The sequence below is a fragment of the Alligator mississippiensis genome, chromosome 5 (assembly GCF_030867095.1).
Source record: "Alligator mississippiensis isolate rAllMis1 chromosome 5, rAllMis1, whole genome shotgun sequence".
NCBI classification, from domain to species: domain Eukaryota; kingdom Metazoa; phylum Chordata; order Crocodylia; family Alligatoridae; genus Alligator; species Alligator mississippiensis.
Window position 1 is genome coordinate 91,727,438 of NC_081828.1, and position 27,669 is coordinate 91,755,106.

The 27,669-nt window shown below is 45.8% G+C and overlaps 1 protein-coding gene across 6 annotated transcripts in view; it reads left to right on the top strand.

Moving 5' to 3' along the window:
* COBL (cordon-bleu WH2 repeat protein) overlaps window positions 1–27,669 on the top strand; it is a 273,635-nt gene that overhangs the window by 179,430 nt on the left and 66,536 nt on the right. For all 6 annotated transcript variants that reach the window (XM_019483861.2, XM_019483865.2, XM_059728586.1 and 3 more), the window contains one exon: window positions 22,443–22,572. In XM_019483861.2, coding sequence (XP_019339406.2) covers window positions 22,443–22,572 — 130 coding nt within the window. The remainder of the gene's footprint in view (window positions 1–22,442; window positions 22,573–27,669) is intronic.

A 27,669-nucleotide genomic window follows, 5' to 3' on the forward strand; every position in this document is an offset into this window, starting at 1 on the left:
CTGAAGGGGATCTGGGACAGAATTTCAATAAACTGATTAAACTTAAAGCAGTTAAGTCTGATACTACATACATCCAGGTTTATCTTAAACTGGTTTTGCCGGTTTTGAAAGCAGTTTATGTGCACTGAACTGCTATTGTGTTACACATTTGAACCAGTTTCCAATCACTTATACTGGTTTATGTGTAATTTCTGTCCCTAGCTATTGAGTACGATTGTACTTCTCAATGATACCCCTGCATCAAAATTGCCTTACTTTAATCACAAAAGGCAGCTAGCTTAGTCAAAGACAGGTACTGCTCAGTGAAAGGAAATGTGACAGAATCTAGATGATAATCAGTATATGGCCATGATTTAGCAAGTGCAGATTCTACTCTGCATGAAGTCCTCTTCTTTAATACTAAAAGTACTTACCTATAAAATGCCTGCTGTCATTTCCCTGAGGAGGTGGAAACTGTATGAACAGTTAAAAACAACCAAAGTAAAATTATTCCGTAAACTAAAAAAAAAAAAATATTGACAGTATTGAAAAGGGCAAAAGGAAAAGGAAAAATCTTGGTCACTTACTGACTTAAACATGATGGTGGACCATCATGGAATGCCTCTGAGAGAGAATACCTAGTGCTGGAGCTACTTTGTGGCTGTTGGAGTTTACATACCACCTCTTGCTGGTCTTATTGTTTGCTTCAAAAACATATATATACATTTTTAAAAAACATGTAAAACTTAAACATTTTTAAGTGTTCAGATTTCAGGTTTCTCTCAACTTTTATCTTTCTTTTTCACTGGTAAAATCATAAAAAAAGGAAGGAAATGGTCAGAAAAAAAAAGAAGGCCAGGGGAAAAAAAGAAGGAAAGTTTCCTGAACCAAAAGGTTCCAGTAGGAACTTTAATGAAAATTTTAAAATAAGCAAAATGAATTCCTTATTGAAATTTAAAAAAAAATTTTGAAAACTTTTCTACCTTTTGACCAGCTCTACTGTATGTGATTGTGTACGGGGGAGGGTGTGGCTGTGGAGTTTGCAGGAACAGTTTGAGGGTATTTGGGGTGTTCATGGGAGCCTCCTGCGCATGCACCCTTGAGCCAGTCATCCCCCACCCCGTCCAGAGTCTGAGTGCCCTGTGGCGCCTCCCCACCACCATCATCACGCAGCCCCAACATGCCCTGCACCTGCTCTGCACCACCCGACCATGGCATGTCCTGCCACTCCTGAGCATGCCGCGGCAGCCACGACCCTGCGCGCCCCACACTGGCTCCAGGCTTACCTGTCAGAGCTGAGCAGCAACTGGGCAGAAACTGCTGGTTGTCTCGGAGGGAAATAGGCTGCCCCCCCCTTACTGCCACCAGGCAGTTTTTGCTGCGGCTGCCCAGAGCCCGTGTCACACCAGGCTGTGGTGCAGCTCCTTCACCACTGCCTCTGGACTGCCCAGCACAGCAGCAGTGACAGTGTGTAGCAGCTGCAGGGCAGCTCACGGGTGACGGTGAAGGAATCGCACTGCAGCCTGGCATGGCACGGGCTCCGGGTGGTTGCAGCAAAAAACTATCCAGCAGCAGCAAGGGGGAAGGGATGCTTTCCCCCAAGACAGCCAGCAGTTTCTGCCCACCTGGTGCTGCCACTGCTCAGCCCCGATGGGCGAGCCCGGAGCCAGCGCTGTGGCCCAAGCTGAGCAGTGGTGGCGCGGGACAAACTGCTGCTCTGTGCGGGCAAAAAATGGCCCCTCCCCCTCCCACTGCTGGCACTTCCTAGTGCAACCACTAGGAGCCTGCGTGGGGCTGCCCCTGCATCTGCTCTGCTGCCACTGCTGCCCTGTGGGGCAACCCAGAAGCAGCAGTGACACGGTGGACACACAGGACAACCCTGTATGGGATCTGAGCGATCCTGCTGCCGCACCATGAAGCGCTGGCAGCAGGAGGGGGACGGCTGCTTTTCCCCCACTCTGAGCAGCAGTTTGTCCCGCGCCGCTACTGCTCAGCCCAGACTGAGCAGTGTGGAGTGTGCAGGGTCGGGGCTGCGAGTGCCTGTCTCCACCTGTACCGCAGGGCTGGGGCATGGGGTACTGAGAGCAAGCGGGTACATGGGATCCAGTGGCAGCTGGACAGGAGTGGCAGCTGAAAAGGGTTAGCACTGGTGGGGCCCAGAGTGGGGCAGCAGGAGTGTCAGGTCCTGGCTGGCAGGGGCTCTGTGAAGCTTGACCAGCTCCTCTCTCTCCCTGCTGGTGCAGCCCAACCTGACTCCATAGACCCCTGCCAGCCCAGGCCCTTCATTCCTGCTGCCCCACTCCTGGCCCCGCCAGCACTGGCCCCAGGACACCAGTGCAGGTCCCATGCTCCCACACAGCCACAAGCTCCCACTTTCCTGCCTGCTGGCAGCTCTGCACCATGTGATTCCCAGCTGCATGGCTGGACCATGGGACTCAGCAGGAGCCGGCCCAGCCCTGAGGACTGGAGTAATCTCCCACAGACTTCCCCTGCCTCTCCCCACATTCTTACCTGAATTTCCCACACTGGCACAGGAAGGCACGAACAGCCCCATGGTCCCAGGCCAGAAGTCTCTGCTAGGCAGGGACTTCCAACTGGAGGGGTTGGGGCCGGGCAGGCATTGCTGCTACAGGGTTCTGGCTTGGCTTCCTTTGGGTCCTACTGTTCCTGACTCCTGTCATCTTTGACAGGCAGCCAGGGGCAGATAAATATTAATTTTCTAAATTTTTTAGGGGCCCTGCGGGCCTGATACAATGGTTTTGCAGGCAGGATCTGGCCCATGGGTCATATTTTGCCCACCCTTGGTTTACCCAATAGCATCATTGATATTAAATGAGTATAAAGCAGGACAAGATATGGTAATATATTTCATGTCAAGAAGTATATTAGGCTGTATACCAGGGTGGGCAGAATCATGGATCCAGCTGGCAACTGGACTCCATTTCCCAGCAGCCCCTGCCCATGTGGATGGGGCCAGTTTCCATGGCTGACTGGTCTGTAGTTCCCTGAATCCTCCTTTCTCTCTTCCTTAAATATGGTCACTGTGTTGCCCTTTCCAGTCAACTGGGACCTCTCCCGTTTGCCATGGTGGCCAGGAGCTCTGCAATCACATCAGCCAACTCCCTTGGGTACATCCCATCCAGCCCCATGGACTTGTATATGTCCAGCTTTTCTAAATAGTCCCTAACCTTTTCTTTTGTCAGTGTTGTCACTCACCTCCTCCCCTGCCTGGTGCAGTAGTCTGGGAGTTGACCTTACCTGTGAAGACTGAGGTGGAAAAGGCATTGAGTACTTCAGCCTTTTCTGCATTGTCTGTCACTAGGTTGCCTCCCCCATTCAGGAAGGGACCCACACTTTCCCCTATTTTCATCTTGTTACTGACATACTTGTAGAAACCCTTCTTGTTACCCTTCACATCTTTTGCTAGCTGCAAGTCCAATTGCACTTCGGCCTTCCTGACTTCATCCCTGCATGCCTGAACAATACTCTTATACTGCTCCCTAGCTGTTTGTCCAAGTTTCCACTTATAATCTTCCTTTTTGTGACTTAGTTTGCTGAAGAGTTACCTGCTAAGCCAAGCTGGTCTTCTCCCATGCTTGCTAGTTTTCTTGCACATCAGGATGGTTTGTTTCTGCACTCTTAGTAAGGCTTCTTTCAAGTACAGCCAGCTCTCCTGGACTCTTCTTCCCCTCGGACTGGCTTTCCTGTGTCTCGGCCAGGTTGAGCCGACTCGAGGTGATTTAGAAACTGCTCGTTCGTCAGGGCGGGCTGGTGAATGGAGAGGCTGACAAGGCTTAATGGTTGTAAAAACCTTTACTTACGTTGCGGGTGGCTGCGACGGAAACGGTTCGGTCGTCTGGACAACAATGTGAGTTGCTCCAGCTGGTGAGGCCAAAGCCAGCAAATCCGTCCGTAACTCAAGCCGGCGGGAAAAGGGTACGTCTGGGATTGCGTTCGGCGATGGGAAGAAGGATCGATAGGTGATCAGTCTATCGACCAGCTAGCCGCAAGTCAGATCTCTTTAGAGGCACTCTGCAGCGTGCTCAAAGTTCTTCAACTTGGGCGGAAGTCGCACTAGTTTTCAAACGGCCAGCAAGCCAATTACCGGCCGCCACATGTGAATAATTTAGCACTAGCCAATAGCGGGACACAAATTTGCATTCGAATAGCGGGAACTCTTTGCACCGTGCATTTCTGTGCTGCAAAGGGAAAATGCATCCTGCAAAGACAGCTGCAAATTGGTGGGAACTCCCTCCTGCACGCGGGTTCTTTATGCAGCAAAAACCCTCGCTGTGCAAGAGGCTCTCGTGTGTCAAGAAAATTCCATAGTGCCAAGGCACCAAAATCACTGGGTTGTGACACCCTGGGGATCCTGCCCATGAGTTCCCTGAGTGAGTCCAAGTCTGCTTTTCTGAAGTCCAGGGTCCATACTCTGCTGCTGTCCATCCTTCATTTCCTTAGGATCCTGAACTCAGTCATCTTGTGGTCACTGCTGCCCAAGTTACCATTTACTACTACATCCCCATGAACTATTCCCTGTTTGTGAGCAGCAGGTCAAGAAGAGCAGTTGGTCACTAGCTGGCCACTCCAATATTTGCACCAGGAAGTTGTCCCCAACACTCTCCATAAACTTCCTTGATTGCCTGCGCTCTGCTGTATTGCCCTCCTAGCAGATATCAGGGTGATTGAAGTCGCCCGTGAGAACCAGGGCCTGTAATCAGGAAACCTCTGCTAGCTGTTTAGAGAAAGCCTCATCTACCACTTCTCCTGGTGTGGTGGTCTGTAGCAGATCCCTACCACAACATTAGCCTTGTTGCTGTCTCCTGACCCTAACCCAGAGACTTTCAACAGGCCTATCTCAAGTTTCATGCTGGAGCTCTGAGCTGTCATATGGCTCTTTATATATAGTGCAGCTCCCTCCTCTTCTCCCCTGCCTGTGCTTCCTGAATAGTTTGTACCCATCCATGACAGTGCTTCAGTCATGTGAGCTATCCCACCAAGTCTCTGTTATTCCAATCACGTCATAGTACTGTGACTATGTGAGGACTTCCAATTCTTCCTGCTTAATTCCCAGGCTCCATGCATTTGTGTACAGGCACCTAAGGTAACTAGTTGATTGCCCTGATTTCTCAGGACCTCTTCTGTTGCCCTGTCCTGCTTGCTGTTCCTCCAGGTCACCCACTTACCTCAGGGCTTTGGTTTCCATCCCACAGCAAACCTAGTTTAAAGCTCTCCTTACTAGGTTAGCAAGCCTGTCTGCAAAGATGCTCATGACTCTCTTCATCAGGTACTTCATCTTCCCAGCAGTCTTTGTTGTTGGAACATCATCCCATGGTCAAAAAAGCCAAAACCTTTCTAGCAACACCACCTGTATAGCCAGGCATTGATCTGCAGGATGCACCCACTCCTTCCCAGACCCCTTCATCCTTGCACCAAGAGCCCTGTAGTCAATTTTGATCTGTTCAGGGTCTCCCCTAGCAATTTCATTGGTGCTCACAGAGATAAGCAGCGTTGGGTAGTAGTCAGAGGGCTGGGTGAGTCTCGTTAATCCCTCCCTTGGATCCGGGGTCTGGGCAAGCAGACTGTTTTGAAGTGCTCATTCAGCTCTGAACACGCACCTTTGCTACTCAGCACACTTCAAAGGCACTTGGAGTGCTTCAAACATCATGTCTGGCCATGGCCTAAAATGTCACTGATTGAAATTGTCAGGTATTCACCAGACAAAACTTCTTTTCCACACCATTTTGACATGCATCTTTCTCATGGCATTGTTTGTAGTACATTTTTGGTTTTAGTATTCCCTGAAATCTCACTTCTATCTCAGAGATCTAATTAAGGTTCCTGAACTTTCCTAAAATAGAACACATTCACAACATTCCTCAGATACTTTGTCTGTAATAATGATTCCATATCCATTGATGGTCTGAACATTTTCACATCTAATTTAAGAATAGAGTGGCATTTTTAAGTAAAATATGAAATAAACCTGACACGTTTTCTTTGGGTATATGAAGATTCTAAGAGGTTGTTTTAAAGAGTACACAAATAAGATTTTATGCCTTATTAATTGAAAGTTTGACTTGCTTGTGAAAATTCAGAGGATAATTAGTCCTCACTGTACATAGGACAGGCTGAAAAAATATTTAAGCCACTTGAAAAAACCTTTTAAAGTGGTACATCACTTGGTGCCAACCAAAGTCCATTGGGCATTTGCAAATGTTAGAAAGCAAATGTCACAAATAGCAGCCAGAAATTGTAGATTTCAGCAGCACCTGCAAACACAGGTACAGGCATCTTCAAAATCAGAGCATCTCAAGAAGCTACTGCTTTACTCTTGCCTATTAATTTGAAAAAGCCTCCCCACAATTACTGCCCAGTTCTGCCAGATAGGAAGTGACACCTAGTCCATTTTGGTCTGAGCAGGGGTCCCCAAACTGCTTCTCAGCTCTTCCTGTGCTTACTGTGGAATATCCTCCTATTTTTCTCTTCCTCTTTCCCCACTGCCACCCTAGAGGAGAAGCAAATAGCTCCTCATTTTCCCACTCTGAAACCCTAGAAGAGCATCTACCCATGCAGGGACTCCCCTAAATAGAAAGGAGAAGGAGGTACAGAAGAGAAAGCAGCCCTCAAAGTCTTTGACCATTCATTTCCAACTTTAAAGTTGCCATGACATCTCTCCCCACAGTCCACAATTTTCCATCATTATCTTTAACTTTGCCTTTCAGACCTCCCTTTGCTCCCTGATTATGGCAATATGTTGGAGAAATTTTGTTACAGAAAACCTAATTCTGCCTTGCTTAGTATATGCATTGCAAAACTGGTGCTTTATTTTATAATGATTCATAGATTCAGAGATGCTAGGGTCAGAAGGGACCTCAATAGATCATCGAGTCCGACCCCCTGCATAGGCAGGAAAGAGTGCTGGGTTCAGATGACCCCATCTAGATGCTTATCTAACCTCCTCTTGAAGACCCCCAGGGTAGGGGAGAGCACCACCTCCCTTGGGAGCCCATTCCAGACCTTGGCCACTCTAACGGTGAAGAAGTTCTTCCTAATGTCTAGTCTAAACCTGCTCTCTGCTAGCTTGTGGCCATTATTTCTTGTAACCTCTGGGGGCGCCTTGGTAAATAAAACCTCACCAATTCTGTGTCCCCGTGATGAACTTATAGTCAGCCACAAGGTCACCTCTCAACCTTCTCTTGTGGAGGCTGAAGAGGTCCAGGTGCCCCAGCCTCTCCTCATAGGGCTTGGCCTGCAAGCCCTTAACCATACTAGCGGCCCTTCTCTGGACCTTCTACATGATAATCAGGGGTCCTGGTTTTCTCTGATTAAAAACACAAATTCTCTGATTAAAACCGCAAAATCTGTGATTAAAACAAAATGCATATATATATATATATATATATATATATATATATATATATATATATAAAAAAACAATTGAACACACTGCTTTATTAATATATTTACAATTTTAAAGGAGTTTGGAAGCCTACCAATACCTCAATAAATTCTAAGAATGGTAAAAGCTGCATTATCTGGCGCCTTACAAATTGGCATGCTCTATTAACCAGCATGCTGGCTTGTAAGGTAAAAGCGAAACCGGAAGTGCCCACTGTGGCACATCCGGTTTTGCCGAGCCCCCACAGCCTGGGGCAAAGCAGCCTGTGCTGCCAAGCCCCCATGGCCCGGAGCATAGCAGCCTGCATGGGGCCTCCCTCCCTGTCTCCCTGGAACACTGACGCAGAGGGATCAGGAGTGGCAACAATGCGGCAGGACGGGTGGCGGTGCACTGGATGCTGCGGAAGACATGGCGGCCCAAACAGGAAAAGACACCCATTTGGGCCTCTCGGGTAACCAGCATATTTGGTTATCCAGCACCTGCCATTACCCATGGGTGCTGGATAACAAAGCTTTTGCTGTACCTGTAAATTTTGGTATTTGATTCTGGGCTTTTTATCATGGAAAATCAGAGCTCCCCCTGCCCCCTTCTCTCACCAGCACATAAGTCCAGGCCCCTCACTCCCAAGCCACAGCCCCCCAGCCCTGCTGGTGCCTCTCACTCCCCACCCACAGGCCCCTGGCCCTGCTGGTGCTCCTCACTCCCCATCCATAGCCCCCCACCTTCCCAGCCCTGCCTGAGGGGCCCCCAGCTGCCAGGGATACAGGGCCTGAGACACGGGTCCATAGCCTTCTGCCCCCTGCAGCAGTGCCCGAGCCCCGGTGGCTACCCACAGGAGGTGGCAGCTACTGTGGTGGAGCAGAGCATGGAGCCCAGCTCCCCCCCCCCCCCTCCACAGCCAGAGTGGAGCCTGTTTGATGCGGGCTGCCTGCTGTGAATTTCAGCTCCCTGACTTGCCACCCTCTCCCCAGGGTCTCTACAGCCCAGTGGGCAAGACCCGGCACAGCAGGGCAGAGGGGGGTCGGGCAGGGAAGCTCGTTGCCGCCACCACCAGGAGCTCCATGCCACCACAGCAAGGTGCCCCCTGCCTGCACAGCAGCAGTGGGAGTGGTGGCGTGGAGCTGGGTGGGGCTTGCAGCAGCAAAAAGTTTCTGCCCTTGGCCATGCTCTGGTCTGCTGCACTGGGTCCCGCCTGCTGAGCTGCAGAGGCTCCAGGGGAAGGGCAGCAGGGAGGGGAGCCTTACCTCTTAGCAGGCAGCCCCTTCTCTTGGGAGTCCGTTTAGTGATGGGGAGCCAGCCCCCGCCACCAACCCCTGGATGAGCTGCCCGCGACCCCGTCCTGCTCCCCACCAGGGCTCTGCAGCTGCACATTTCAGCCCAGGGCCTAAAGCCCCACTCACCGCCGCATCTGGGGAGCAACCCCAGCCCCAGCACTGCCCAGCCTCCCTCTCTCCCTCCCTATGGGGGCCTCAATCCCCGCTTCCCCCTTCCAGACTTACTTGTGGGAGCTGCACTCCATACTGCCTGGCAGACATGTACATGTGTGAGCAAGCACATCTACATGGCACGCTTTGCCTGACTGCCCTTCTCTCACTCCCCCCAGCCCCTTGCAGGCTAGAATTCCCCTTTTTATCTCTAGTGTGGGGTTTCTGAAGCAAGTCCAGTACAGTGAGGGCCCTGCCACATGTTCAAGCTGGATAGATACCAGCTACAGTTGTTGTACATTTTCAGGCACTAACTTTGTAGTTGCTTGGCTCTTTTTATAGCTGGATAGACATTTGTATGACTTGATAATTACAGTAAAATTTTCGGTAACCAGCACCTTACAAGCCAGCATACTCTGTTAACCAGCATGCCAGCTTGTAAGGAAAAGTGAAACTGGAAGTGCCCACTGTGACACTTCCGGTTTCTCCAAGCCCCCACGGCCCGGGGCAAAGCATTCTGTGCTGCCGAGCCCCCACAGCCCGGGGGCATAATTGGCTGCACGGGGCCCGCCTCCTTGTCCCACAGGGCCTGCGGGAGGGGCAACAATGCCGCAGGAGGGGCGGGGGAAGTGGCAGCCCGAACAGACAAGGATGCTGGTTCAGGCCACCCAATTAACCAGCATATTTTGTTATCTGGCATCCCCCATTTGTGGGGGATGCCATATAACAGAGCTTTTCCTGTACATTGCACTTGTGGCCATTCTAAATTTATTGCACGATTAATTGGTTAGTTGCATGATAATTACTTTACACATGTGGCCAGTCTTACTTTGCATGTGTGGCTGGTGTAAATTGTTATGTGATTAAATAGTTAATTGTATAATATATGTAATGTGTGGCAGAGGATTGAAGTCTTCTGCCTGCATTAAAAGAATTAGTAAAGCAGAGTAGATTACCAGGTCTGTTACAAAATGGTGGCTGTTAAGGTTGATGTACACTTTTTATATGAAAGAACAGCTGAGGCAGATTGTCATCTCTGGCATATAGTGGGTAGTCAGGTTTGGGAGACTTATGACACTGACATGGGAATAAGAGATGGATGGCATTTGGCAATCAGCATAGCAAGTGTTGGCACGGATACTGAGGATAAGGAGTGACGGTAAATGTTTGCAAGTGCAAAGGGATTTCTGAGGACAGATGTAGTTAAGGGAGAAGAGCTAAAGTTAGAGTTACTTGGAAGCTTAATTGACAGGTTTTCCAACCTTTGAACATCTTGGTGTGTGTGTGGAGTTTTTTTTCTAAATATAACTTCATTATCAGATTTTCAGGAACATAGTCTTTATTCTCTGAGACTGGGTTTGCATTATATTGTGTGGAAAAGGTTATGAAGAGACATAAATTTGAAGTGCTCCAAATCCTGGAATGCTTCAAATCTGGCAAGCTTCAGCAGCATGTGAATGAATGGACCCACTTCCACATTCACCCCTGGAGCACTTCAGAATAGCCATGAAGGCGTGCAGCTATGGTGCCTTCCAGTTAGGGGGCTGATGAGCAAGAATCCTTGCATGCCTCTTGGCTTTCAATCTCCGGAGATTCTCAAGGACAGAGGAGCACACAGGAGAATGCTCGTTGGCTGTTTGCCCTGCTACCTCCTTGTGGTAGAATGGGAACAGAGCACTGTGGGATACTAATGGACTGCTGGAGGGTGCAGAAATCAAAGTCAAGTACTTCAAAGATGTTCCTCTTCTTTTCTAAAGGGTCATTTTGAAGCATCCCAGCCTTTTTTGAAGTGCTTATTCGGCTCTGAACATCTGCACCCTTGCTACTCAGAACACTTCAAAGACACTTGGAGTGCTCCAAACAGCATTTCTGTCCATGGCCTAAAATGTCGCTGATTGAAATTGTCAGGTGTTTACCAGACAGAACTTCCTTTCCACACCATTTTGACATGTATCTTTCTCATGGCATTGTTTGCAGTACATTTTTGGTTTTAGTATTCCCTGAAATCTCACTTCTATCTCAGAGTTCTAATTAAAGTCCCTGAACTTTCCTAAAATAGAACACATTCACAACATTCCTCAGATATTTTGTGTATAATACTGTAAGTCTTTTAAAAAGTAATATATGAGCAAGTGACATTAATTTAATAGAAAAATTGCCTTTTGCATCTTGCATGATCTCCCCAAAGCAGGAGGTAGAATAGGTGAACAGTATTTGTCAGATATGGGTCACAAAGGCCTATTTTAGTTCATTTTGCTTAAGTTGGCTGGTTCAAGGTATCCAACATGAACATTTTAAAAGCATAGCCTGAAGTGTTCCTTATTTATTTGTTGCATAACCAGAAACTCACCTAATAATCTCGTCAGTCGTTCTGAAAAGTGCTGAGAACAGAAAATAATCTGTTACACTCAGTGAGGGGTTCTTATAACAAAGTTTAGATGGGAATTTACTTCAGATAATAGTGTTAAAGCTTTATTTCTTTATAAAAGGAGCAGCCAGCCATAACAAATTATTTTAAAGTTCTATTGTTTTGGTATATACGATTGCGAAAATGAAACAGAACATCCTTTGTATTTTTTTGCCATTTATGTTTAGCCTCCTAGATTTTCCAAGGTTAATGTTAAAGAACCACTTTTAACAGTTTTTATGACCTATTCTTGAATTGCGCTCTTTTTATAAAGAGGTACCATTGCTAGTTTTAAATGAGCTTTTCATTTTCTTTAAAGTGTTTATAAGTATCATAAGTATCATGCACTTAGCTGACCAGATTGTAGAAGGAACTTTCCGTGGTGTTCACCAAACCTTTGTTATTGCAAAGGTGCATGTGCTATATTCTACCGTTTTCTCCAGCCTAAATCAGTTAGTTTGCAAAGAGAAATAGTTAGCCATGTTAGGCTAAACTCAGGCAGAAGGCAGAGTAGAAGTACACATTATAATCTAAAGTACAAATGTAGTTTATTTGTAGTTACTAAAGTAGCTTGTACATCTTCATATCTATCTGAGCTTATTGAAAGGGTCAGCCCTGGAAGCAAATAAGTCTTTAAGTTAAAACAAGATATCTTTCTACCAAGGACACTTTCTTCTTGGCAAAGCATGAAATAATCCATCTTTGAGTAATTTAACTATACCAAACTAATGCTTTCACACAGTAGCCTTCTTTGCCATGTGCCAAACAATCTTTATCATTTACAGTAGAAAATTCTATTGTCACTTGGGTTTCAAGATTTTTACGTTTATATATTTAACCACCTACCTGTCCAGCTTTGTTCATAGTAAAATAAATGGTCATTTGTCTAGAAGAACATGAGGGTAAGAATATGCCTGTGGACACTCCAGTAGAATATACAGGCACATTATCACTCCCAAACAGGAGCTACAGATCCAACTGCCCTTAGGTATTAAGAGAGTTCAAATACAGATCCTGCCTTCCTAGGTATCTATGCCTGCCAAGACACAACAGATCACAAACACCAGTGATCTTTGAGAAATTTCAGATCTATTATCCCAAAATAGATCCAACACTGTTCAGACTCATAGAGAAATTTGGTCCCTGCCCAAAAATTCCCAGTCTATAATAGATCAAAGCAGTAAATGATAGAAAATAAACATATGAACAAACTGATCCATGAGATGGTAGGCAGGCATCCTGCCTGCTCCATTTTTAAATTGTTTGCATCTATCTGTTAATCAATGTAGATAATCAATATTGCATATATAATTTATTTATTTTAGGCTTATTTGTACTTTCAGTGTTCTGTAGTTACCATTGTAGTTCATCACATTATTGTTATAGAGCTGGTAACTCATTACTAATCTTTCCACTGAAAATTGAACACTTAGAGACACTCTTTCTGTGTCTCAGAAATTATATTTAATGCTAAATGTGACCAAAATCACAGCAGTTTATTCCCCTGCAGGACCTAAATCAATCACCCTGTTGGCTACAAATGTCCAACTCGGGATCTTTAAAATTCTGGTTTATTAGGTGGATTGAAACACTGTAATGAAGTCAAATCATAACCCTTGGGGCTGGTCCCCTCACACACACACACACAGTAGCGAGCTATAAGAGTCGGGTATACCTATCCCACAAGCGCTGGAGTCTGCCATCAATGGCCATTTGAGGCTTCTTCCAGCGTGGTGTTATCCTCCAGAAGGGAGTCGTCGGCTGGTCCTTCTGGCTGGACAGGTCGGGTGCTGGTCAAGCTGGAGATCGAGAGGGCGCCGCTGAGGGTCACTTTTCACTGCTTTTTATCTGTCCTTGGCAGACTTTGTTGACTCCCCAGTTTTCAGGTTTGCCCAATCCAGGGGTCATTGACCCTTGTGGGACTTCCCCCTCGGTGGCTACTGGATGGGATCTGTCAGCCCCAGGGGTCGTCCGCATGTATGTGCAGGTTTGGGAGTCCATTTATGAATTTACCGCTGTCATGAATAGGGCTTTGGGAGCGATCAATCTGGAGATATTCAGCACCAAAAGTTGGGTCCCCGGCATTGATTAACTCAGACCAGGGCTTCTAGCCCTTGAACAGTGAAGTTTAGAGAATTCCTGGTTGCTACATTGTCTCCTATTGATTTCTTCAGTTGGTTGATCTGCAGTTTCCTGAAGTGTTAACTGCTGCTTGTTACTGAAGCCTGCTACTGTGTTACGCATTCAATCACTGATTCACTTGCTCTTTCAGGGGCCCGCCTGATACAGGAAAGCAGGGGTTTGATTCCTGCCCTTGTTAATATTGTTACAGTGTATAACTTACTTCTAAAAACTAAAACACATTTAGTTAAAAGGTGAAGAGTACAAAATATAAGCTACAAGAGTAATGCCATGGCACACAAATAGATAAAAACACCAAAATACAAGGGGAGATACAAAATGCACACATACAAACTTTAAAACACAATTCCTTATAGTGAAAGAAAGAGGAAGGAAGAAAAGGTAGAAGAGGAGAAACATATCCAAAGAGGGGAAAGCAAATGCAGGCAAGAGGAAAAGGGGCTTTCTGCTACAGCCCAGTTATGCAAAAGCTGTATTCAGGAGATCTTTACAAGCTCTATGGGCAGGAGCATCATCAACAAAATTGCAACCTAAGTTCCTGCTACAGAACCTTTGTATTTGCAAATGTTCTAGTCAGAAAGAGCCCAGAGGGTATTTCACATTCAAGGATGTGGTTGAATTACTATCAGTTAGGAAAATAGAGCCCATCTCACAGTGTACCCAGGTACTGAACTCATTCTGTCCGCTTTCATCTGCTTCTGATGCAGCCCTAAATCCACATATACTTATGTTACATGTTCATTAATGTGCCTAGAGCAAGTATAAGCTCCTCTTCCATCATTATGATCATCATCATGTAGGCTCATGCCATGTGCCAGGGCAGGGAGAGAAAATGTCAAAACTAAGTGACTAAGCCATACCTGATTAACAAGGAGAAATGCAAAGTGCTGCACCTAGGGAGGAAAAATGTCCAGCACACCTACTGCCTGGGAAATGACCTGCTCAGCAGCATGGAAGCGGAAAGGGATCTCAGAGTCCTAGTGGACTCCAAGATGAACATGAGTTGTCAGCGTGACGAAGTCATCAACAAAGCTAACTACACTTTACCATGCATCAGGAGGTGCATGACAAATGGAACGAAGGAGGTGATACTGCCCCTCTATTGGGCACTGGTCAGACCGCAGTTGGAATACTGCATGCAGTTTTGGGCGCCACACTTCAAGAGGGATGTGGATAACCTGGAGAGGGTCCAGAGAAGGGCCACTCATCTGGTTAGGGGCTTGCAGGCCAAGCCCTACAAGGAGAGACTAGGGCACCTGGACTTCTTCAGCTTCCGCAAGAGAAGGTTGAGAGCCTTGTGGCTGCCTATAAGTTCATCATGGGGGCGCAGAAGGGAATTGGTGAGGCTCTACTCACCAAGGCACCCCTAGGGGTTACAAGAAATAGTGGCCATAAGCTAGCAGAGAGCAGATTTAGACTGGACATTAGGAAGAACTTCTTCACGGTTAGAGTGGCCAAGGTCTGGAACAGGCTCCCAAGGGTGGTGGTGCTCTCCCCTACCCTGGGGGTCTTCAAGAGGAGGTTAGATAGGCATCTGGCTGGGGTCATCTGAACCCAGCGCTTTTTCCTGCCTATGCAGGGGGTCAGACTCGATGATCTATTGCGGTGCCTTTCGACCCTAGCATCTATGAATCTATGATTGCTCTCACAGAGACATCCTTTTAGGTAATCCTTGCTTTCCTTACGAAGACAACAATTTAATGAGTGGTATGTGTGCTCTGTTTCCAGTATTCATAAGGCCTTTACCTTTACCTTAATATTTAACTCCTTTCCTGAAATATGCTGCTAATATCATACTCACCTTTTTAGCTGCTAGATCAACTTCACTTCTCTGAGCAACTTGTGATACTGAACAGATATTTTTTCTCCAGTGGTGCACTGCACATTGTCATCCAAAGCTGTAGTGAGATTGATGACTAGTGTCCTCCTGGCTTTCTTATCTTCTTCCATGATCTCACTTTCTCTAGTCAAGTCAAGTGCTGGTCTGTGGACACCATGGAAATGAATCTGCCCTGTTGTGCCTTCAACTGCCATCCTTCTATTCACTCCTAAACTGTCCTCTTCTTTTTAACTTCTGACACTTCTTTCCCTACTGCCAGATGTATAAAATGCTGACCAGCCAAAACAACCAGCAGATGCAACAGTGAATTTCCCTCAAGTGTTTTTGAGTCTCCCTCAAACCATCCACCTGACTCTTGTGAAGCTGGTCATGATTCAAAACGTCTCCTCCATCTAGTGCAGCTATTTGAGTGATGTATACAAGATGTTTAAAGAACATCCTCACTTTTCTGTTCAGGCCTTCTAGGCTTATCTTGGGCCTCTTGAGTTTTGCATGCGTCTTGGGACATGAGATTATAAGCAGCATGGGTATAACTGATCCGTTTATTGTTGCAAGTTTTTAAGGAATTTAGTTCAGCCTTTAAAACACATTCCAGGCAGTTAAAAAAAAAAAAAAAAAAAAAGTCTTAGCAGTCATTCCTTTGTTTCTTCATGGGTTCCATCTTTAGAAGTTGATTCTGTCCAAAATATTTGTCCATGTGCTCAGTGTCAGGTTGTTTTGTTTTGTTTCCATTTCATCAACAAGCTTCAGATTGATTTGCCTAACCACATTCCGATGTTAGATAAGTATTATGATGCATTTGTCCTAATCAAAGTTTCCACCTGCTTGATTTCCTTCAAGAACCTCTTGGTATATTCAGTAACTGTGAATCTGATTCAGTCCCAAGTTTTGCAGGCTTGCTACAATTTTAGCAACATCCTTCTTGGTGATAGTTGACTCCTCCACAACAGGAAGATTTATCAGTTTTTACTTCTTTCATAGACCAGTAGGCTGTCTTGTCTTGGTGGACTATCTTTCACCAAAGGCCACTCCAGGAGGTGTGGAAGGCTCATGAGGCTTTCAGGAGATGACAACACGTGGTGGGAAAAAAAACTTTTTAGGTACTTTTTCATTATAGTGGCAATTTTTCATCCGTTGTTAAGTTACCTCATTATAATGGCAGATAGAGAAACCCCAGGCTGAAGTTTATTATCACATTGGCTGAACTATTTTACTTGTCAGAGTCACTCATTCAAATCTTCATTTTTGTTATTACAATCATAACTAGTTTTCTGAGTCTTCTATAGCCTGCTTTAATTCTGTTGGAAGTATGAGGTGAGGATACCTATTTTCTTTCGGTTCGTAATCTTCTTTTTGAGTCTTGCTTTCCATCCAAGGTCCATTGATTCAACTTGTCTTCCATCTCCTCAGTAACTTACTGTTGCTAGCCCACACAATCTATATACTGCAAGAATGGCATGGTACACAAGAAGAAATGTGCCCTGCAAATGTTCACTTAGCACATCGTGCCTTGCTACCATGCAGCCAGTGAGCTACTGCAAACTCCCTAGTGAACTCCCCACTTGCTCTGGTCTCTAGGGACTTAAGTGTTGATTGAACTGTTGAGTTTTAGCTACTTATGCTAAATATCTAGGTTAGTTATTTGTAATTAAAGAAATAACTTACCTTAAAGGCTTCCTTTCAAAGAGGGGGGATGGTAAACTGATCTGCCAAATCCTTACAAACTGCTCTGTTTGTTGTCCCTGTTTGTCCCTGGCTGCTCTCAGACTTGTTCTGCCGGAAGTTTTCTGATCATGGTTACATTTGATCATAGTTACTTCTATGCCAGGGAAATATCTTCTGCCTGTTCCTGGTTTTATTTTATCCTATCCCTGAGGAAATAAAATAGGCCTGCATGACATCATTGTCATCATCCTCATCATTATCATTTAGACTTGAGTAGCTTGTCATTTTACTGAAAAATCACCAGATAGTTCAGCATGCTAATAATCTCATGGCAGGTATAGCAGCTGTGTTGCAACTGAACATTGGTTGTGCAGAGCTCTGTGGTGGGGGAGGTTTTCATTTCCTACCTATTTCAAACCTGGCTCAGGGTAGTATTATTATGCCACCCAGATTATAAAAGATGAACATACGACAGCTTCTCCAGTTTTCTCAGAAGTTTTCTTTCCCCAAAAGAGAGAAACAGAACCATGTTCCAGTAATCTGCAGGAAATGCTATGCTTTCTGTCTAATCTTGAGTCATTGGCATTAAAATTATTGTTTTTGTTGTTAAAAGATGTAAAAAAGCATGTAAGACACAGCTAACCTATTTGTATGTTGCCTTGATCAACAAAATAAACACAACCGTATGTCTCTGAATGAGTTGCAAATGTGCAGTAGCCCTGCCTAGATCCTACCCTAGAATCCCTACACATTTCCATGCCTACATGTAAGTCAGGGCTTGCAGGTCTGAGTCTTCTCTCACTCTGTTGGCTTACCAGGTTACTCTTAATTTACATGAATTTGAGAGAGAAATTAAGGAAAATCAGATGTCATCAGGCAATGCACTTAGTGGATTGTGTCATAGATTCATAGATGCTAGGGTCGGAAGGGACCTCAATAGATCATTGAATCTGACCCCCTGCCTACACAGGAAAGAGTGCCTATCCAGATGCCTATCCAGTCTTCTCTTAAAGACCCCCAAGGTAGGGGAGAGCACTACCTCCCTTGGAAACCCATTCCAAATTTTGGCCACCCTTAACCGTGAAGATGTTTTCCCTGATATCTAGCCTAAATCTGCTCTCTCTCAGTTTGTGACCATTGTTCCATGTTACCCCAAGAGGTGCCCTGGTAAACAAAGCATCTCCGATCCCTTGCTGCGCCCTGCTGATCAATTTGTAGACAGTCACAAGATCATTTTTCAGCCTTTTCTTGTGGAGACTGAAGAGGTCCAGGTCCCTCAGCCTCTCCTTGTAGGGCTTGTCCTGTAAGCCCCTAACCATACAAGTGGCCCTCCTCTGGACCCTCTCGAGCCTATCAATATCTTTCTTGAAGTGCAGCACCCAAAACTGGATGCAGTACTCCAACTGAGGTCTGACCAATGCTGCATACAGGGGAAGTATCACCTCCTTGGTTCTATTTGTCATGCATCTCCTGATGCATGATAAAGTGCGGTTAGCTTGGCTCATGATTTCATCACACGGACAACTCGTGTTCATCCTGGAGTCCACTATGACTCTGAGATCTCTTTCCACTTCTATGCTGCTGAGAGGATCATTCCACAGCCAGTAGGTGTGCTGGATATTTTTGTGCCCTAGGTGCAGCACTCTGCACTTGTCCTTGTTGTCCTGCATCCTACTGGGCACTGCCCACTTTTTTCTAACCTGTCCAGGTCTGCCTGCAATCGTTCCCTACACTCTGGAGTGTGCACTTCACCCCACAATTTAGTATTATCCACAAACATGGACAGAGTACACTTCACACCCACATCCAAGTCACTAATGAAGATACTGAAGAGTACAGGTCAAAGGACCGAACCCTGTGGGACCCCACTACCCACATCCTTCCAGGTCAATACTGACCCGTCTACTACGACTTTCTGGGTGCAACCACTAAGCCAATTTGCCACCCACCAGACTATGTAAACATCAGTGTCACAGCCTCTTAATTTATTTATGAGAATGGGACGAGATACAATATCAAAGGCCTTGCTAAAATTCAAGGAAACGACCTACTCCTGCATCTAAGTGTTTTGTGATCCTATCATAAAACAAAACCAGATTGGTCAGGCATGATCTACCTGCTATGAATCCATGCTGGCTTCCCTGCTGCGTTATTTTTCCCGCTGGACTGCCACAAATACGATTCTTCATAATCATTTCAAAGACCTTTCCAAGGATGGAGGTGAGACTGACTGGCCTATAATTACTCAAATTCTCTTTCCCTTCTTGAAAAGAGGGACCACATTGGCCCTTTTCCAGTCCTCTGGGACCTGACCTGAGCGCCACGAGAGTTCAAACAGCTGTGCCAGTGGTTCTGCAACGACACCGGCCAATTCCTTCAGTACTCTCAGATGCAGCTCATCCGGGCCTGCTGACTTGAACACATCCAGTCCATCCAAGTACTCCTGCACCAAGTCAGCGTCGACAGTTGTTGAGCTGGTGTCCCTCTGATACCCATCTAAAAACCCATTAGGAGACTTATCTTGAGCCCTGTTCAGGAACACTGAGCCAAAAAACTCATTGAATATAGCTCAGCCTTGTCCCCCCTGCCTGTCACCAGTTGCTCCTTCTTGTTCAGTAGGTGTCCTATGCTGCTGTGAACCTTCCTTTTGCCTCCCTACATACCTTAAAAAAGACTTTTTGTTGTCTTTAATTTGTGTTGCCAGCCTCAGCTCTGTAGTTGCTTTGACTTTTCTAACTGCCTCCCTGCAAGTGCGGGCCAAGTAGGTATACTCCTCCTTAGTAGCTTCCACCACCTACATGCCTTCTTTTTTTGCTCTTAGGCTCCCCTGGATTTCCCTGTTTAGCCAAGGAAGTTTTTTGGCTCCTTTCCTCCTTTTCCCTCATACTGAGATAGTCTCCCTCAGCGCCCAAAGGATTGCTTCCTTTAGAAATGACTACCCTTCCTAGACTCCCATCTCACCAATACTCCTATCCTGCAGTGTGTCATTGACTAGACTTCTAAGCACACTGAAGTTAGCCTTCCTAAAGTCAAGTACTTATACCCTACTAGTTACCTTACCCACCCTATGCCATATGGTGAATTCAGTTGATTGGTGGTCACTGTCCCCAAGGTGACCACGAATCTGCAGCTACCCTACCAGGTCCTCCCCCGTAGCCAATACCAAGTCCAGTAAGGCATTCCCCCTAGTGGGACTGTATACCTCCTGCATTAGGTGAAGGTCCTGCATGCAGGTTAAGAACCTACGTGAACGGTTGGATTTGGCTGACTGCTCCTCCCAACAGATGCCAGGGTAGCTTAGGTCCCCAATGACAACCACGTCCCTAGACTGTACAGCCTCTGAGACCTGCCTCAATAATTCCAAGTCTAGCTTTTCTTCTTGGTGTGGTGGTCTGTAGCAGACCCCCACCACCAAGTCCCTTTCCCCTCAGCCTCCATGTATCCTAACCCACAATGCCTCAACTTTCTCCTCCTCTGATCCCATTTTAATTAGGGTAGGTGTATAATGCTCCTTTATATAGAGAGCAACCCCGCCCCCTTTCCTCCCTACTCTGTCCCTTCTGTACAACCTGTAGCCCTCAACGTGTACGGTCTAGTCATGGGTAGGGTCCCACCAGGTTTCCGTTAGCCCCACTAAATTGAAGTTATTATCTGCAAGCAGAAGTATGAGTTCTTCCTGCTTGTTCCCCATGCTCCTAGCATTAGTATAGAGGCACTTGAGCCCTCTGAATGGTGCCTTTGCCCCCCTGCCTTCTGATGCCCAAAGGGCCCTTGGTACTTACCTGGGATGTACTGCTGCATGTCTCGCAGTTTGTAGGTTCTAGACTCTCTCCATCTCCTGCCTCCCTGTCCCCCATCATACTTGGTTTAACGCCTGACGTAGGAGGTCAGCCGACCTATAAGAAAAGAGACTCTTACCTTTTGTGGAGAGATGAAGCCCATCGCGTCCCAGGAGGTCCCATGCATAGAAGTGCAGATCGTAGTCCAGGAAGCCAAAACCTGCATGATGGCACGAACTCCAGAGCCATGGTTTGACTTCTCTGACACAGGTGACGTGATGCCTACTGCAACCGCTGACCGGGAGGATCGACGACAAAGCCACCTGTGCCCCCATCTTCTTAAGCCTGGTCCCCAGAGCCCCGTAGTCATGATATGGTTTGAACTACTCCTGGCCACATCATTTGCTCCCCCATGAATGAGAACCATGGGATAGTTGTCAGAGGGCCAGATGAGGTCAGGAATTCTTGCCGTGATGTCCCTGATCCTGGCTTCGGGCAGGCAGCAGATCCAGACGACAGATGGGTCCCTCTGTTCCTTTCAGCAGGGACTCACGTACAACGATGACGCAGTGTCTCTTCTGCTTATCTGGCTGGCCCTCAGCTCACTCAGTGATGGCGGCAGGCCCCTCCAGTGCTCTTTCCCCCACCTCACACTCCTCCAGTGCAGCCAGGGCCTCATATTTGTTCCCCAACTGCACTGGGGGAGCTGTCTCTGCGGCGAGAGGCCTGGCCCCTGAGGTGACTCTCCTCCACTCTCCAGCATCTGCTTCAGGGCATTCCCTCACAGCGTCTCCGCCAGGTGTCTTGTCCTGCAGAGAATGAAAGTAGCCATCAGTCTCTTCTTCAGTTGCCCTGATCCCCCACAGCCTTCTCACCTCTGCTTGGAGTTCCCTCACCTGCCCCTCTAGGGCCTTGGTCCAGGCACATGTGGGATAGGGAAGGGAACCCCCAGCCCCTGCACTACCCCCAGGCCTCAGAGGTCCTGCCAGGCAACCCCCACAGATAGGAGGACAGGGCACTGACAACCCATCCAAGGGGCCTGTCTGGGTGGAGGCCTCACAGGAGCTCTGGGCTGGAAGCAGTAGCAGGGCAGGGTCCCTAGTTGCACTCCATGTCACCACCCCCATAGTAGCCCCCCTCCTCATTCACTTACCTGAAGTCTTTCAGAAGCTCCCATTTATTTCTGCCCACGACTGGCCTGTGAATTGCCTGTGAACTGCTCCCTTGTTGGCAGTCCCTACTCGCTGGCTCCCTGGTCAGAGGCTCCCTGGTTGCCTGGAGAGTCTCCTTCTATACCCTTCTGGGCCTGGACTGACTCAGAACCAGTCAGCAATCCTACAGCAATCAACAGTCACTCAACACTTACTCCCAGCTTCTCAGAGCACACACCCACCAAACAAATAAACCATCAGCTAAACCAAAGGTACAGGTAGCTGGATCACTTACCTTTCTCTGGCAGGATCTAGTGCCTGGCCTGGCTTTTCTCTTCCTCCTTCCCTTGTCAGAATCCAAAGTTCATAGGAGCCACAGGAAAGACATGATGGGATTTGAATCAGACTTTTTATGCACATTCATTTGGGCAGAACACATCTCTGTGTAATTGCACATTAGTTCCTATGATTAGAAAATATACAAAATGTGTGAGCTTATATACCAGACTTACTATTGCCACCACATCTGTCTTGATACTGTATGCTCAAGTGCCCATCACTAAACAAAGAGACTGCATAATAAGCTGTGCATTTTTGTTCCCAGTTATGCAAGTAAATGCCTTAGTGTGGATTTTTCATTCCTGTCTTACTAGATTTTACAAGGGGCATCATCGCAGAATGATCTGCAGAAAAAAAAGAGACGTGCGCCTCCACCCCCAACTCCAACTCCTGCCATGCCAAATAGGACTGAAGAAAAGGAAGACAAGAGAAAGAGCACAGTCGGTAAGAGCCCTTCTTTTCTCCTCTCTCCAGTCCCGTGCATGCACTTTGTGGACTGCTTCGCTGCTTGAAGATTTCATAACTCTGTGTCCCATTCATTGGAAACTATATAATCTGGACATATATTTAACATGCAGAATGAAAGTCTGGAAATAAACATTCAGTGCCACATTTTGTGACTTGTCAACACTTTCAGGTGTTCATAGAAGAATAAAAGCTGATATTACCATTGGGTGTTTTTTTAATACAGAATTAAAAATATTTTTTCAGAAGCATTTAGTCTGAGCTCTTCTCTTGTCCACTTAAAGTCAGTGAGAGCTTTACCAGCAGGAGAAAAGTTAAGCTAATGTGCATTTGAAGATCACCATCCCTGCCCATGTCAGTCATAGAATGGCGTTTGAATTCATGGGTCTGACTTCTGGGGGCATGAGCAGGTCTCCAGCAGGTCTGCAGTATCATATACCTCCATTCCCTTCAATGGAGCCTTAATGCTGTACATTAACTGAGATGTCCCTATAATTTGCAAAGCCTTCAGACAGTTGCACAATCTCTTTTTTGTTAGTTCTGTGACGGTCTAACAGCAGTTGACCATATTCGGTGAAGTCACATTCTCTCTTCTGTCCAATTTGAGCCTGATCTCCATTAACGGAGAATTTAAGTAATCAGTATGAGAATGAAGCAGGCATGTTCTGCAAGAAATTCCATACAAAGCTAAAGAAGATCAAAGCACTATAGTTTGCAGTTTTGTTATACATCCCATTTACTCACCCAGAGAAAACGAGCAGTACTCCCCCCATACTTCAGTCCTGATGCAATGAAAACTGTCTTTTAATGTGGTGGAAGTTTTACCTGAGTGAGGACAGTAAGATTATGCCTTTAGCAGGCAAAGTGGTTTTCTTATGGGTTCCTGAAAGATATGAGATAATAGCCTCACATATTAGAACTCATTATCCAGTACATTAAGAAAATCATTTTTAAAGTGCCATAATGCACTCAGTACACTCTAGGTCATGTGTTTGACCTCATGTTTCACAAAGCACCCAAGACATGCAGATATGATACCCTAAGTGAACACCTTGTCATATATAATTGCTTACATTACAAATGCCTTTCAGTTTAGAAAGAAACCTCTTGGCTTGGTTTCAACATTTATTTTCAGTAAATGCTTCACATTTAATGTCTCAGCATTTATATAGCAGCAGGAGTCCATTATCCTGTGACATGTTTGACTCCACTGACATCTCTTATTTAAACCCTCTAAGGAGATGTTATTCCTGCTCAGTATAACATAGTAGTTTTCAGAAAAATAGCTTTCTGATGCCACAGTCTGCCATTTCCAGTGCCATTCCTGATAACCACTAGTTCCTTATTGATGGCATAAGGTGTTTTAACTTTAGGCAGATGTTAATTTTGTGTTAAGTCTCTGTTTGGAAGGTTACCACTCATGTCTGTCCCCCGCTATATAAGTAACTATTTGTTGGATAGACTAATCTGTTGTGAATTGCTATAGCATCATTGATGTTAATGGAGCTTTACCAATTTACACTGGCAGAGAATATGTCCTATTATAACCTCCCCTGCATTTGTCATTTTTGTTACAATCCCAAATGACTATCACCATTGACACAAAGACAATGTTACAAGGCTAGTAAAGGCTGATAAAACAGTCTCTCTTTGAGACAGTTACTAAAAACCTCTGAAAAAGGCAAAAGGAGACATGGATGTGGTGGGGAAACAGACAGCAGCATGATGGGAAGTATCATAGGTTTCTCCTGTTCTGACCGCGTGAATCAGAACATAAAGATCCTGTTCAAGCATTCAACTGACAAATTGGTCACTTTAAATAGTTAGCACTAAATCACTTACATCAATCCCAGAGTTTTCTGGTCAGTTTTTTTCAAAGCAAGCAAAAAGGGTCATCAGACTATGGCATTCTAGTAAGCGTTACAATGTTACGTAAACATTTGGAAGCTGAATGTATTCTAGGAAAATCTAGTTCAGTTTAATCTCTTCCCCCGTTCTTGCTTCTGCTTACCTGCAGTAGTACGCCTATTCATACAAGGCCTTGTAATAACAGTGTAAGTTATCTATCATGTAGTCCGTAAAATAAATCCTTTGAAGAGGTTTGGGTGGCATTGGCAAATTAATTGGACTTAAATTATTCCTGGTAAACTCCAGTTTAGTTAAGGCTGAACATTCCCAGATACCCAGAAGATTTGAGACATGATCAGGAAGCATAAGGGCCCATGCGAGATCACGAATGCAGAGTATTATTCACACCCAAACCTGTAAGCAGTCGTACGCCTCTTGTTTCATACACCAAAGGGAAAGATGGATCTGGCTTCCACTTATACCAATCCTTTCTGGGTTTACTCATCACCCGCTGACCACAGGTCATGGCATTGCTGATAATTACTGCTGCATGCAGTAATATAGAAGTTATATACTTTGGATACCTATAGATATGTGGGGATGCTGCTCCAACGTGCTATAATTACAGTGCATCAGAGCAGACTCAATTAACTGAGTCTGCTGGAGCATGCTAATTACCTTGCTCCATCAGCCTCCACATGTCATGTATTCAGTGTTCCTGCACTTCAAAATGGCAGCGGGGACACATTAACTAAAGCTCATTTTGAAGTGCAGGATGTTGAATACATGAGATGCTGCAGGAGCATTAGTGTGGCTTTCAGAGCCACTCTAATTAAAGTATCCTCCTCCCACCCAGCCCTAGAGCACGTGTAAAGATGTGTTTATCTTCTTTAGCTTACACAGTGCCAAAATAAGCACCAAGGCCAAGGATCTCAGCACCATATCCTCTCCTATCTCTTAAAGATGTCTAAACTTTTGGCACTGCTAGCCCTGAAAGCATATATCTTGTGCTAGGAATGCTCTTCTATTCTGCCCAGGGAGGCACAAAGCTTTTCCTTTCTCTCAGTGCGCCACCACCAAAGACCAGTTCTGTTTCACCATGGTAAGACATTGACAACAGTTCCATTTTTCTATAGTTCTTATACTTAGAAGGTTTTTTCTGAGATTTCATGTAAATCTTAGAGGTGGAATAGGATCTGGGCCCAATTTTTTCTGACATAGGCTAAAAGCACCATCATTCAACCACTAACACAATGCAACTGCCATTCCATAAGTAAATGACAAACATCCATAAAAGAAACTGTTCACCAGGGGCCACATTCTATTCCAGCTGTTACACATGCAAGTGAATTTAGGTGCCTAAATGTGTGCTATACTACCCTACTCCAGTCCGTCAAAAACTATTAATACCAAAGCCGGGTAGGTCCTCCTCTTAACCACTTTTTGTGACTGAGTCTTAAAGGTCAGAAAAGGGTATGTTACAGAAGCAAATGTATTAGATTTTTAGGGATTTGAACAAGGATCACACTTAAGCACCTACTTTGCACCTAATAGGTGGACTAGAATCTGGCATCCATGTGCCTTTATCATTCTCTTCCTTTGTTTAGGAAGATAGGAAAAGAGACAGCTTTATTTAATGTTGCTGAGGTCAACAGGATGCTGGAGGGTAGGGCTTGAATTCAGAGAGACCTCCACAAATTGGAAGCCTGGACTAAAAGAAATCTCATAAGGTTCAATAAGGAGAAATGCAAAGTCTTGCACTTAGGATGGAACAACCCCATGCGCCAGTACCAGCTGGGGACTGACTGGCTAAGCAACAGCTCTGCAGGAAAGGACCTGGGAATTAAAATGGACAAGAAGCTGAATATGAGCCAGTAGTGTGTTCTTATTGGAAAGACAGCTAACGGCATACTGGGCTACATTAGTACAGACATTACCAACAGATCGAGAGAAGTGATTATTCCCTTCTATTCAGCACTGGTCAAGACATATCTGATGTACTGTGTCTAGGACAGGAACCCCACACTACAGAAAGGATGTGGGCAAATTGGACAGAGTCCACTGGAAAGCAGTGAAAATGATTAGGGGGATGGTGCACATGACTTCTTAAGAGAGATTGAGGGAACTTGTCTTACGTAGTATGAAAAAGAGAAGACTGAAGGGGATTTAATAGCAGCCTTCAGCTATCTGAAGGGTGTTTCCAAAAGGATGGATCTAGACCAGGGGCAGGCAAAATGCGGCCCGCAGGCCAGATCTGACTCAGCAAGCCATTTTATCCAGCTCTCAGGGCCCCTAAAAATTTACAAAATTAATATTTCTGCCTCACGTTGCCTGTCAAAGTTGATAGGAACCAGGGGCAGTAGGACCCAGGGGAAGCCAGCGGCAGAACTAAACAGCTGCAGCAGCAAGTCCAGCCCCCCACAAAGCCCATTGCCCCCACACACACATACACACACACACCCATCCAGCCCCCCACAACCCCCCCAACATGCACACCCTCCCCCACATACCCACAGACCTATACCCACCCTTCCACAATATACAAGAGCAAATCTTCATTTTAAGCTATTATACTATCACCTCTATGTACACTATACAAACTCATATAAATCAGGACAAAAATAACTTTTTAATAAAATGAATGAATGTTGTAGTACATTTGAATTTTACAATATAATTTGGTATTTTTTTAGTTCAGAGATGGCAAAACCCCTTGCTGAAAGGAGTACTTCCAGGGGGAAGGGGAGGGACTTCTGGTGGTAAAGGTCAGGGGTTAGGGGGTAGAACTTCCAGTCCCAAGATGGTAACCAGGGGGTGGGGCACCTGTCAATGGGCAGAGCTACCGTGTGGCCCTCAATGGCTTAACAAAACTCAGTAAGTGGTCCTCTTCCAGAAATAATTGCCCACCCCTGAGCTACAGTGACAGAACAAGGAGCAAAGTTCTCAAGTTGCAGCAAGGGAAGTTAAGGTTAGATGTTAGGAAAAACTGTCACAAGGAGGGTAGTAAAACACTGGAACAGGTTACCCAGAGAGGTAGTAGAATCTCCATCCTTGGAGGTTTTTAAGACCCGGCTGGACAAAGCCTTGGCTAGAATTATATAGCTGGGGATGGTCCTGCTTTGAATAGAGGGTTGGACTAGATGATCTCCTGAGGTCACTCCCAACCCTAATTTTCTATGATTCTGTGATAATGTGAACATACATGGGGTCCTTCAGACCAAAGGAGAA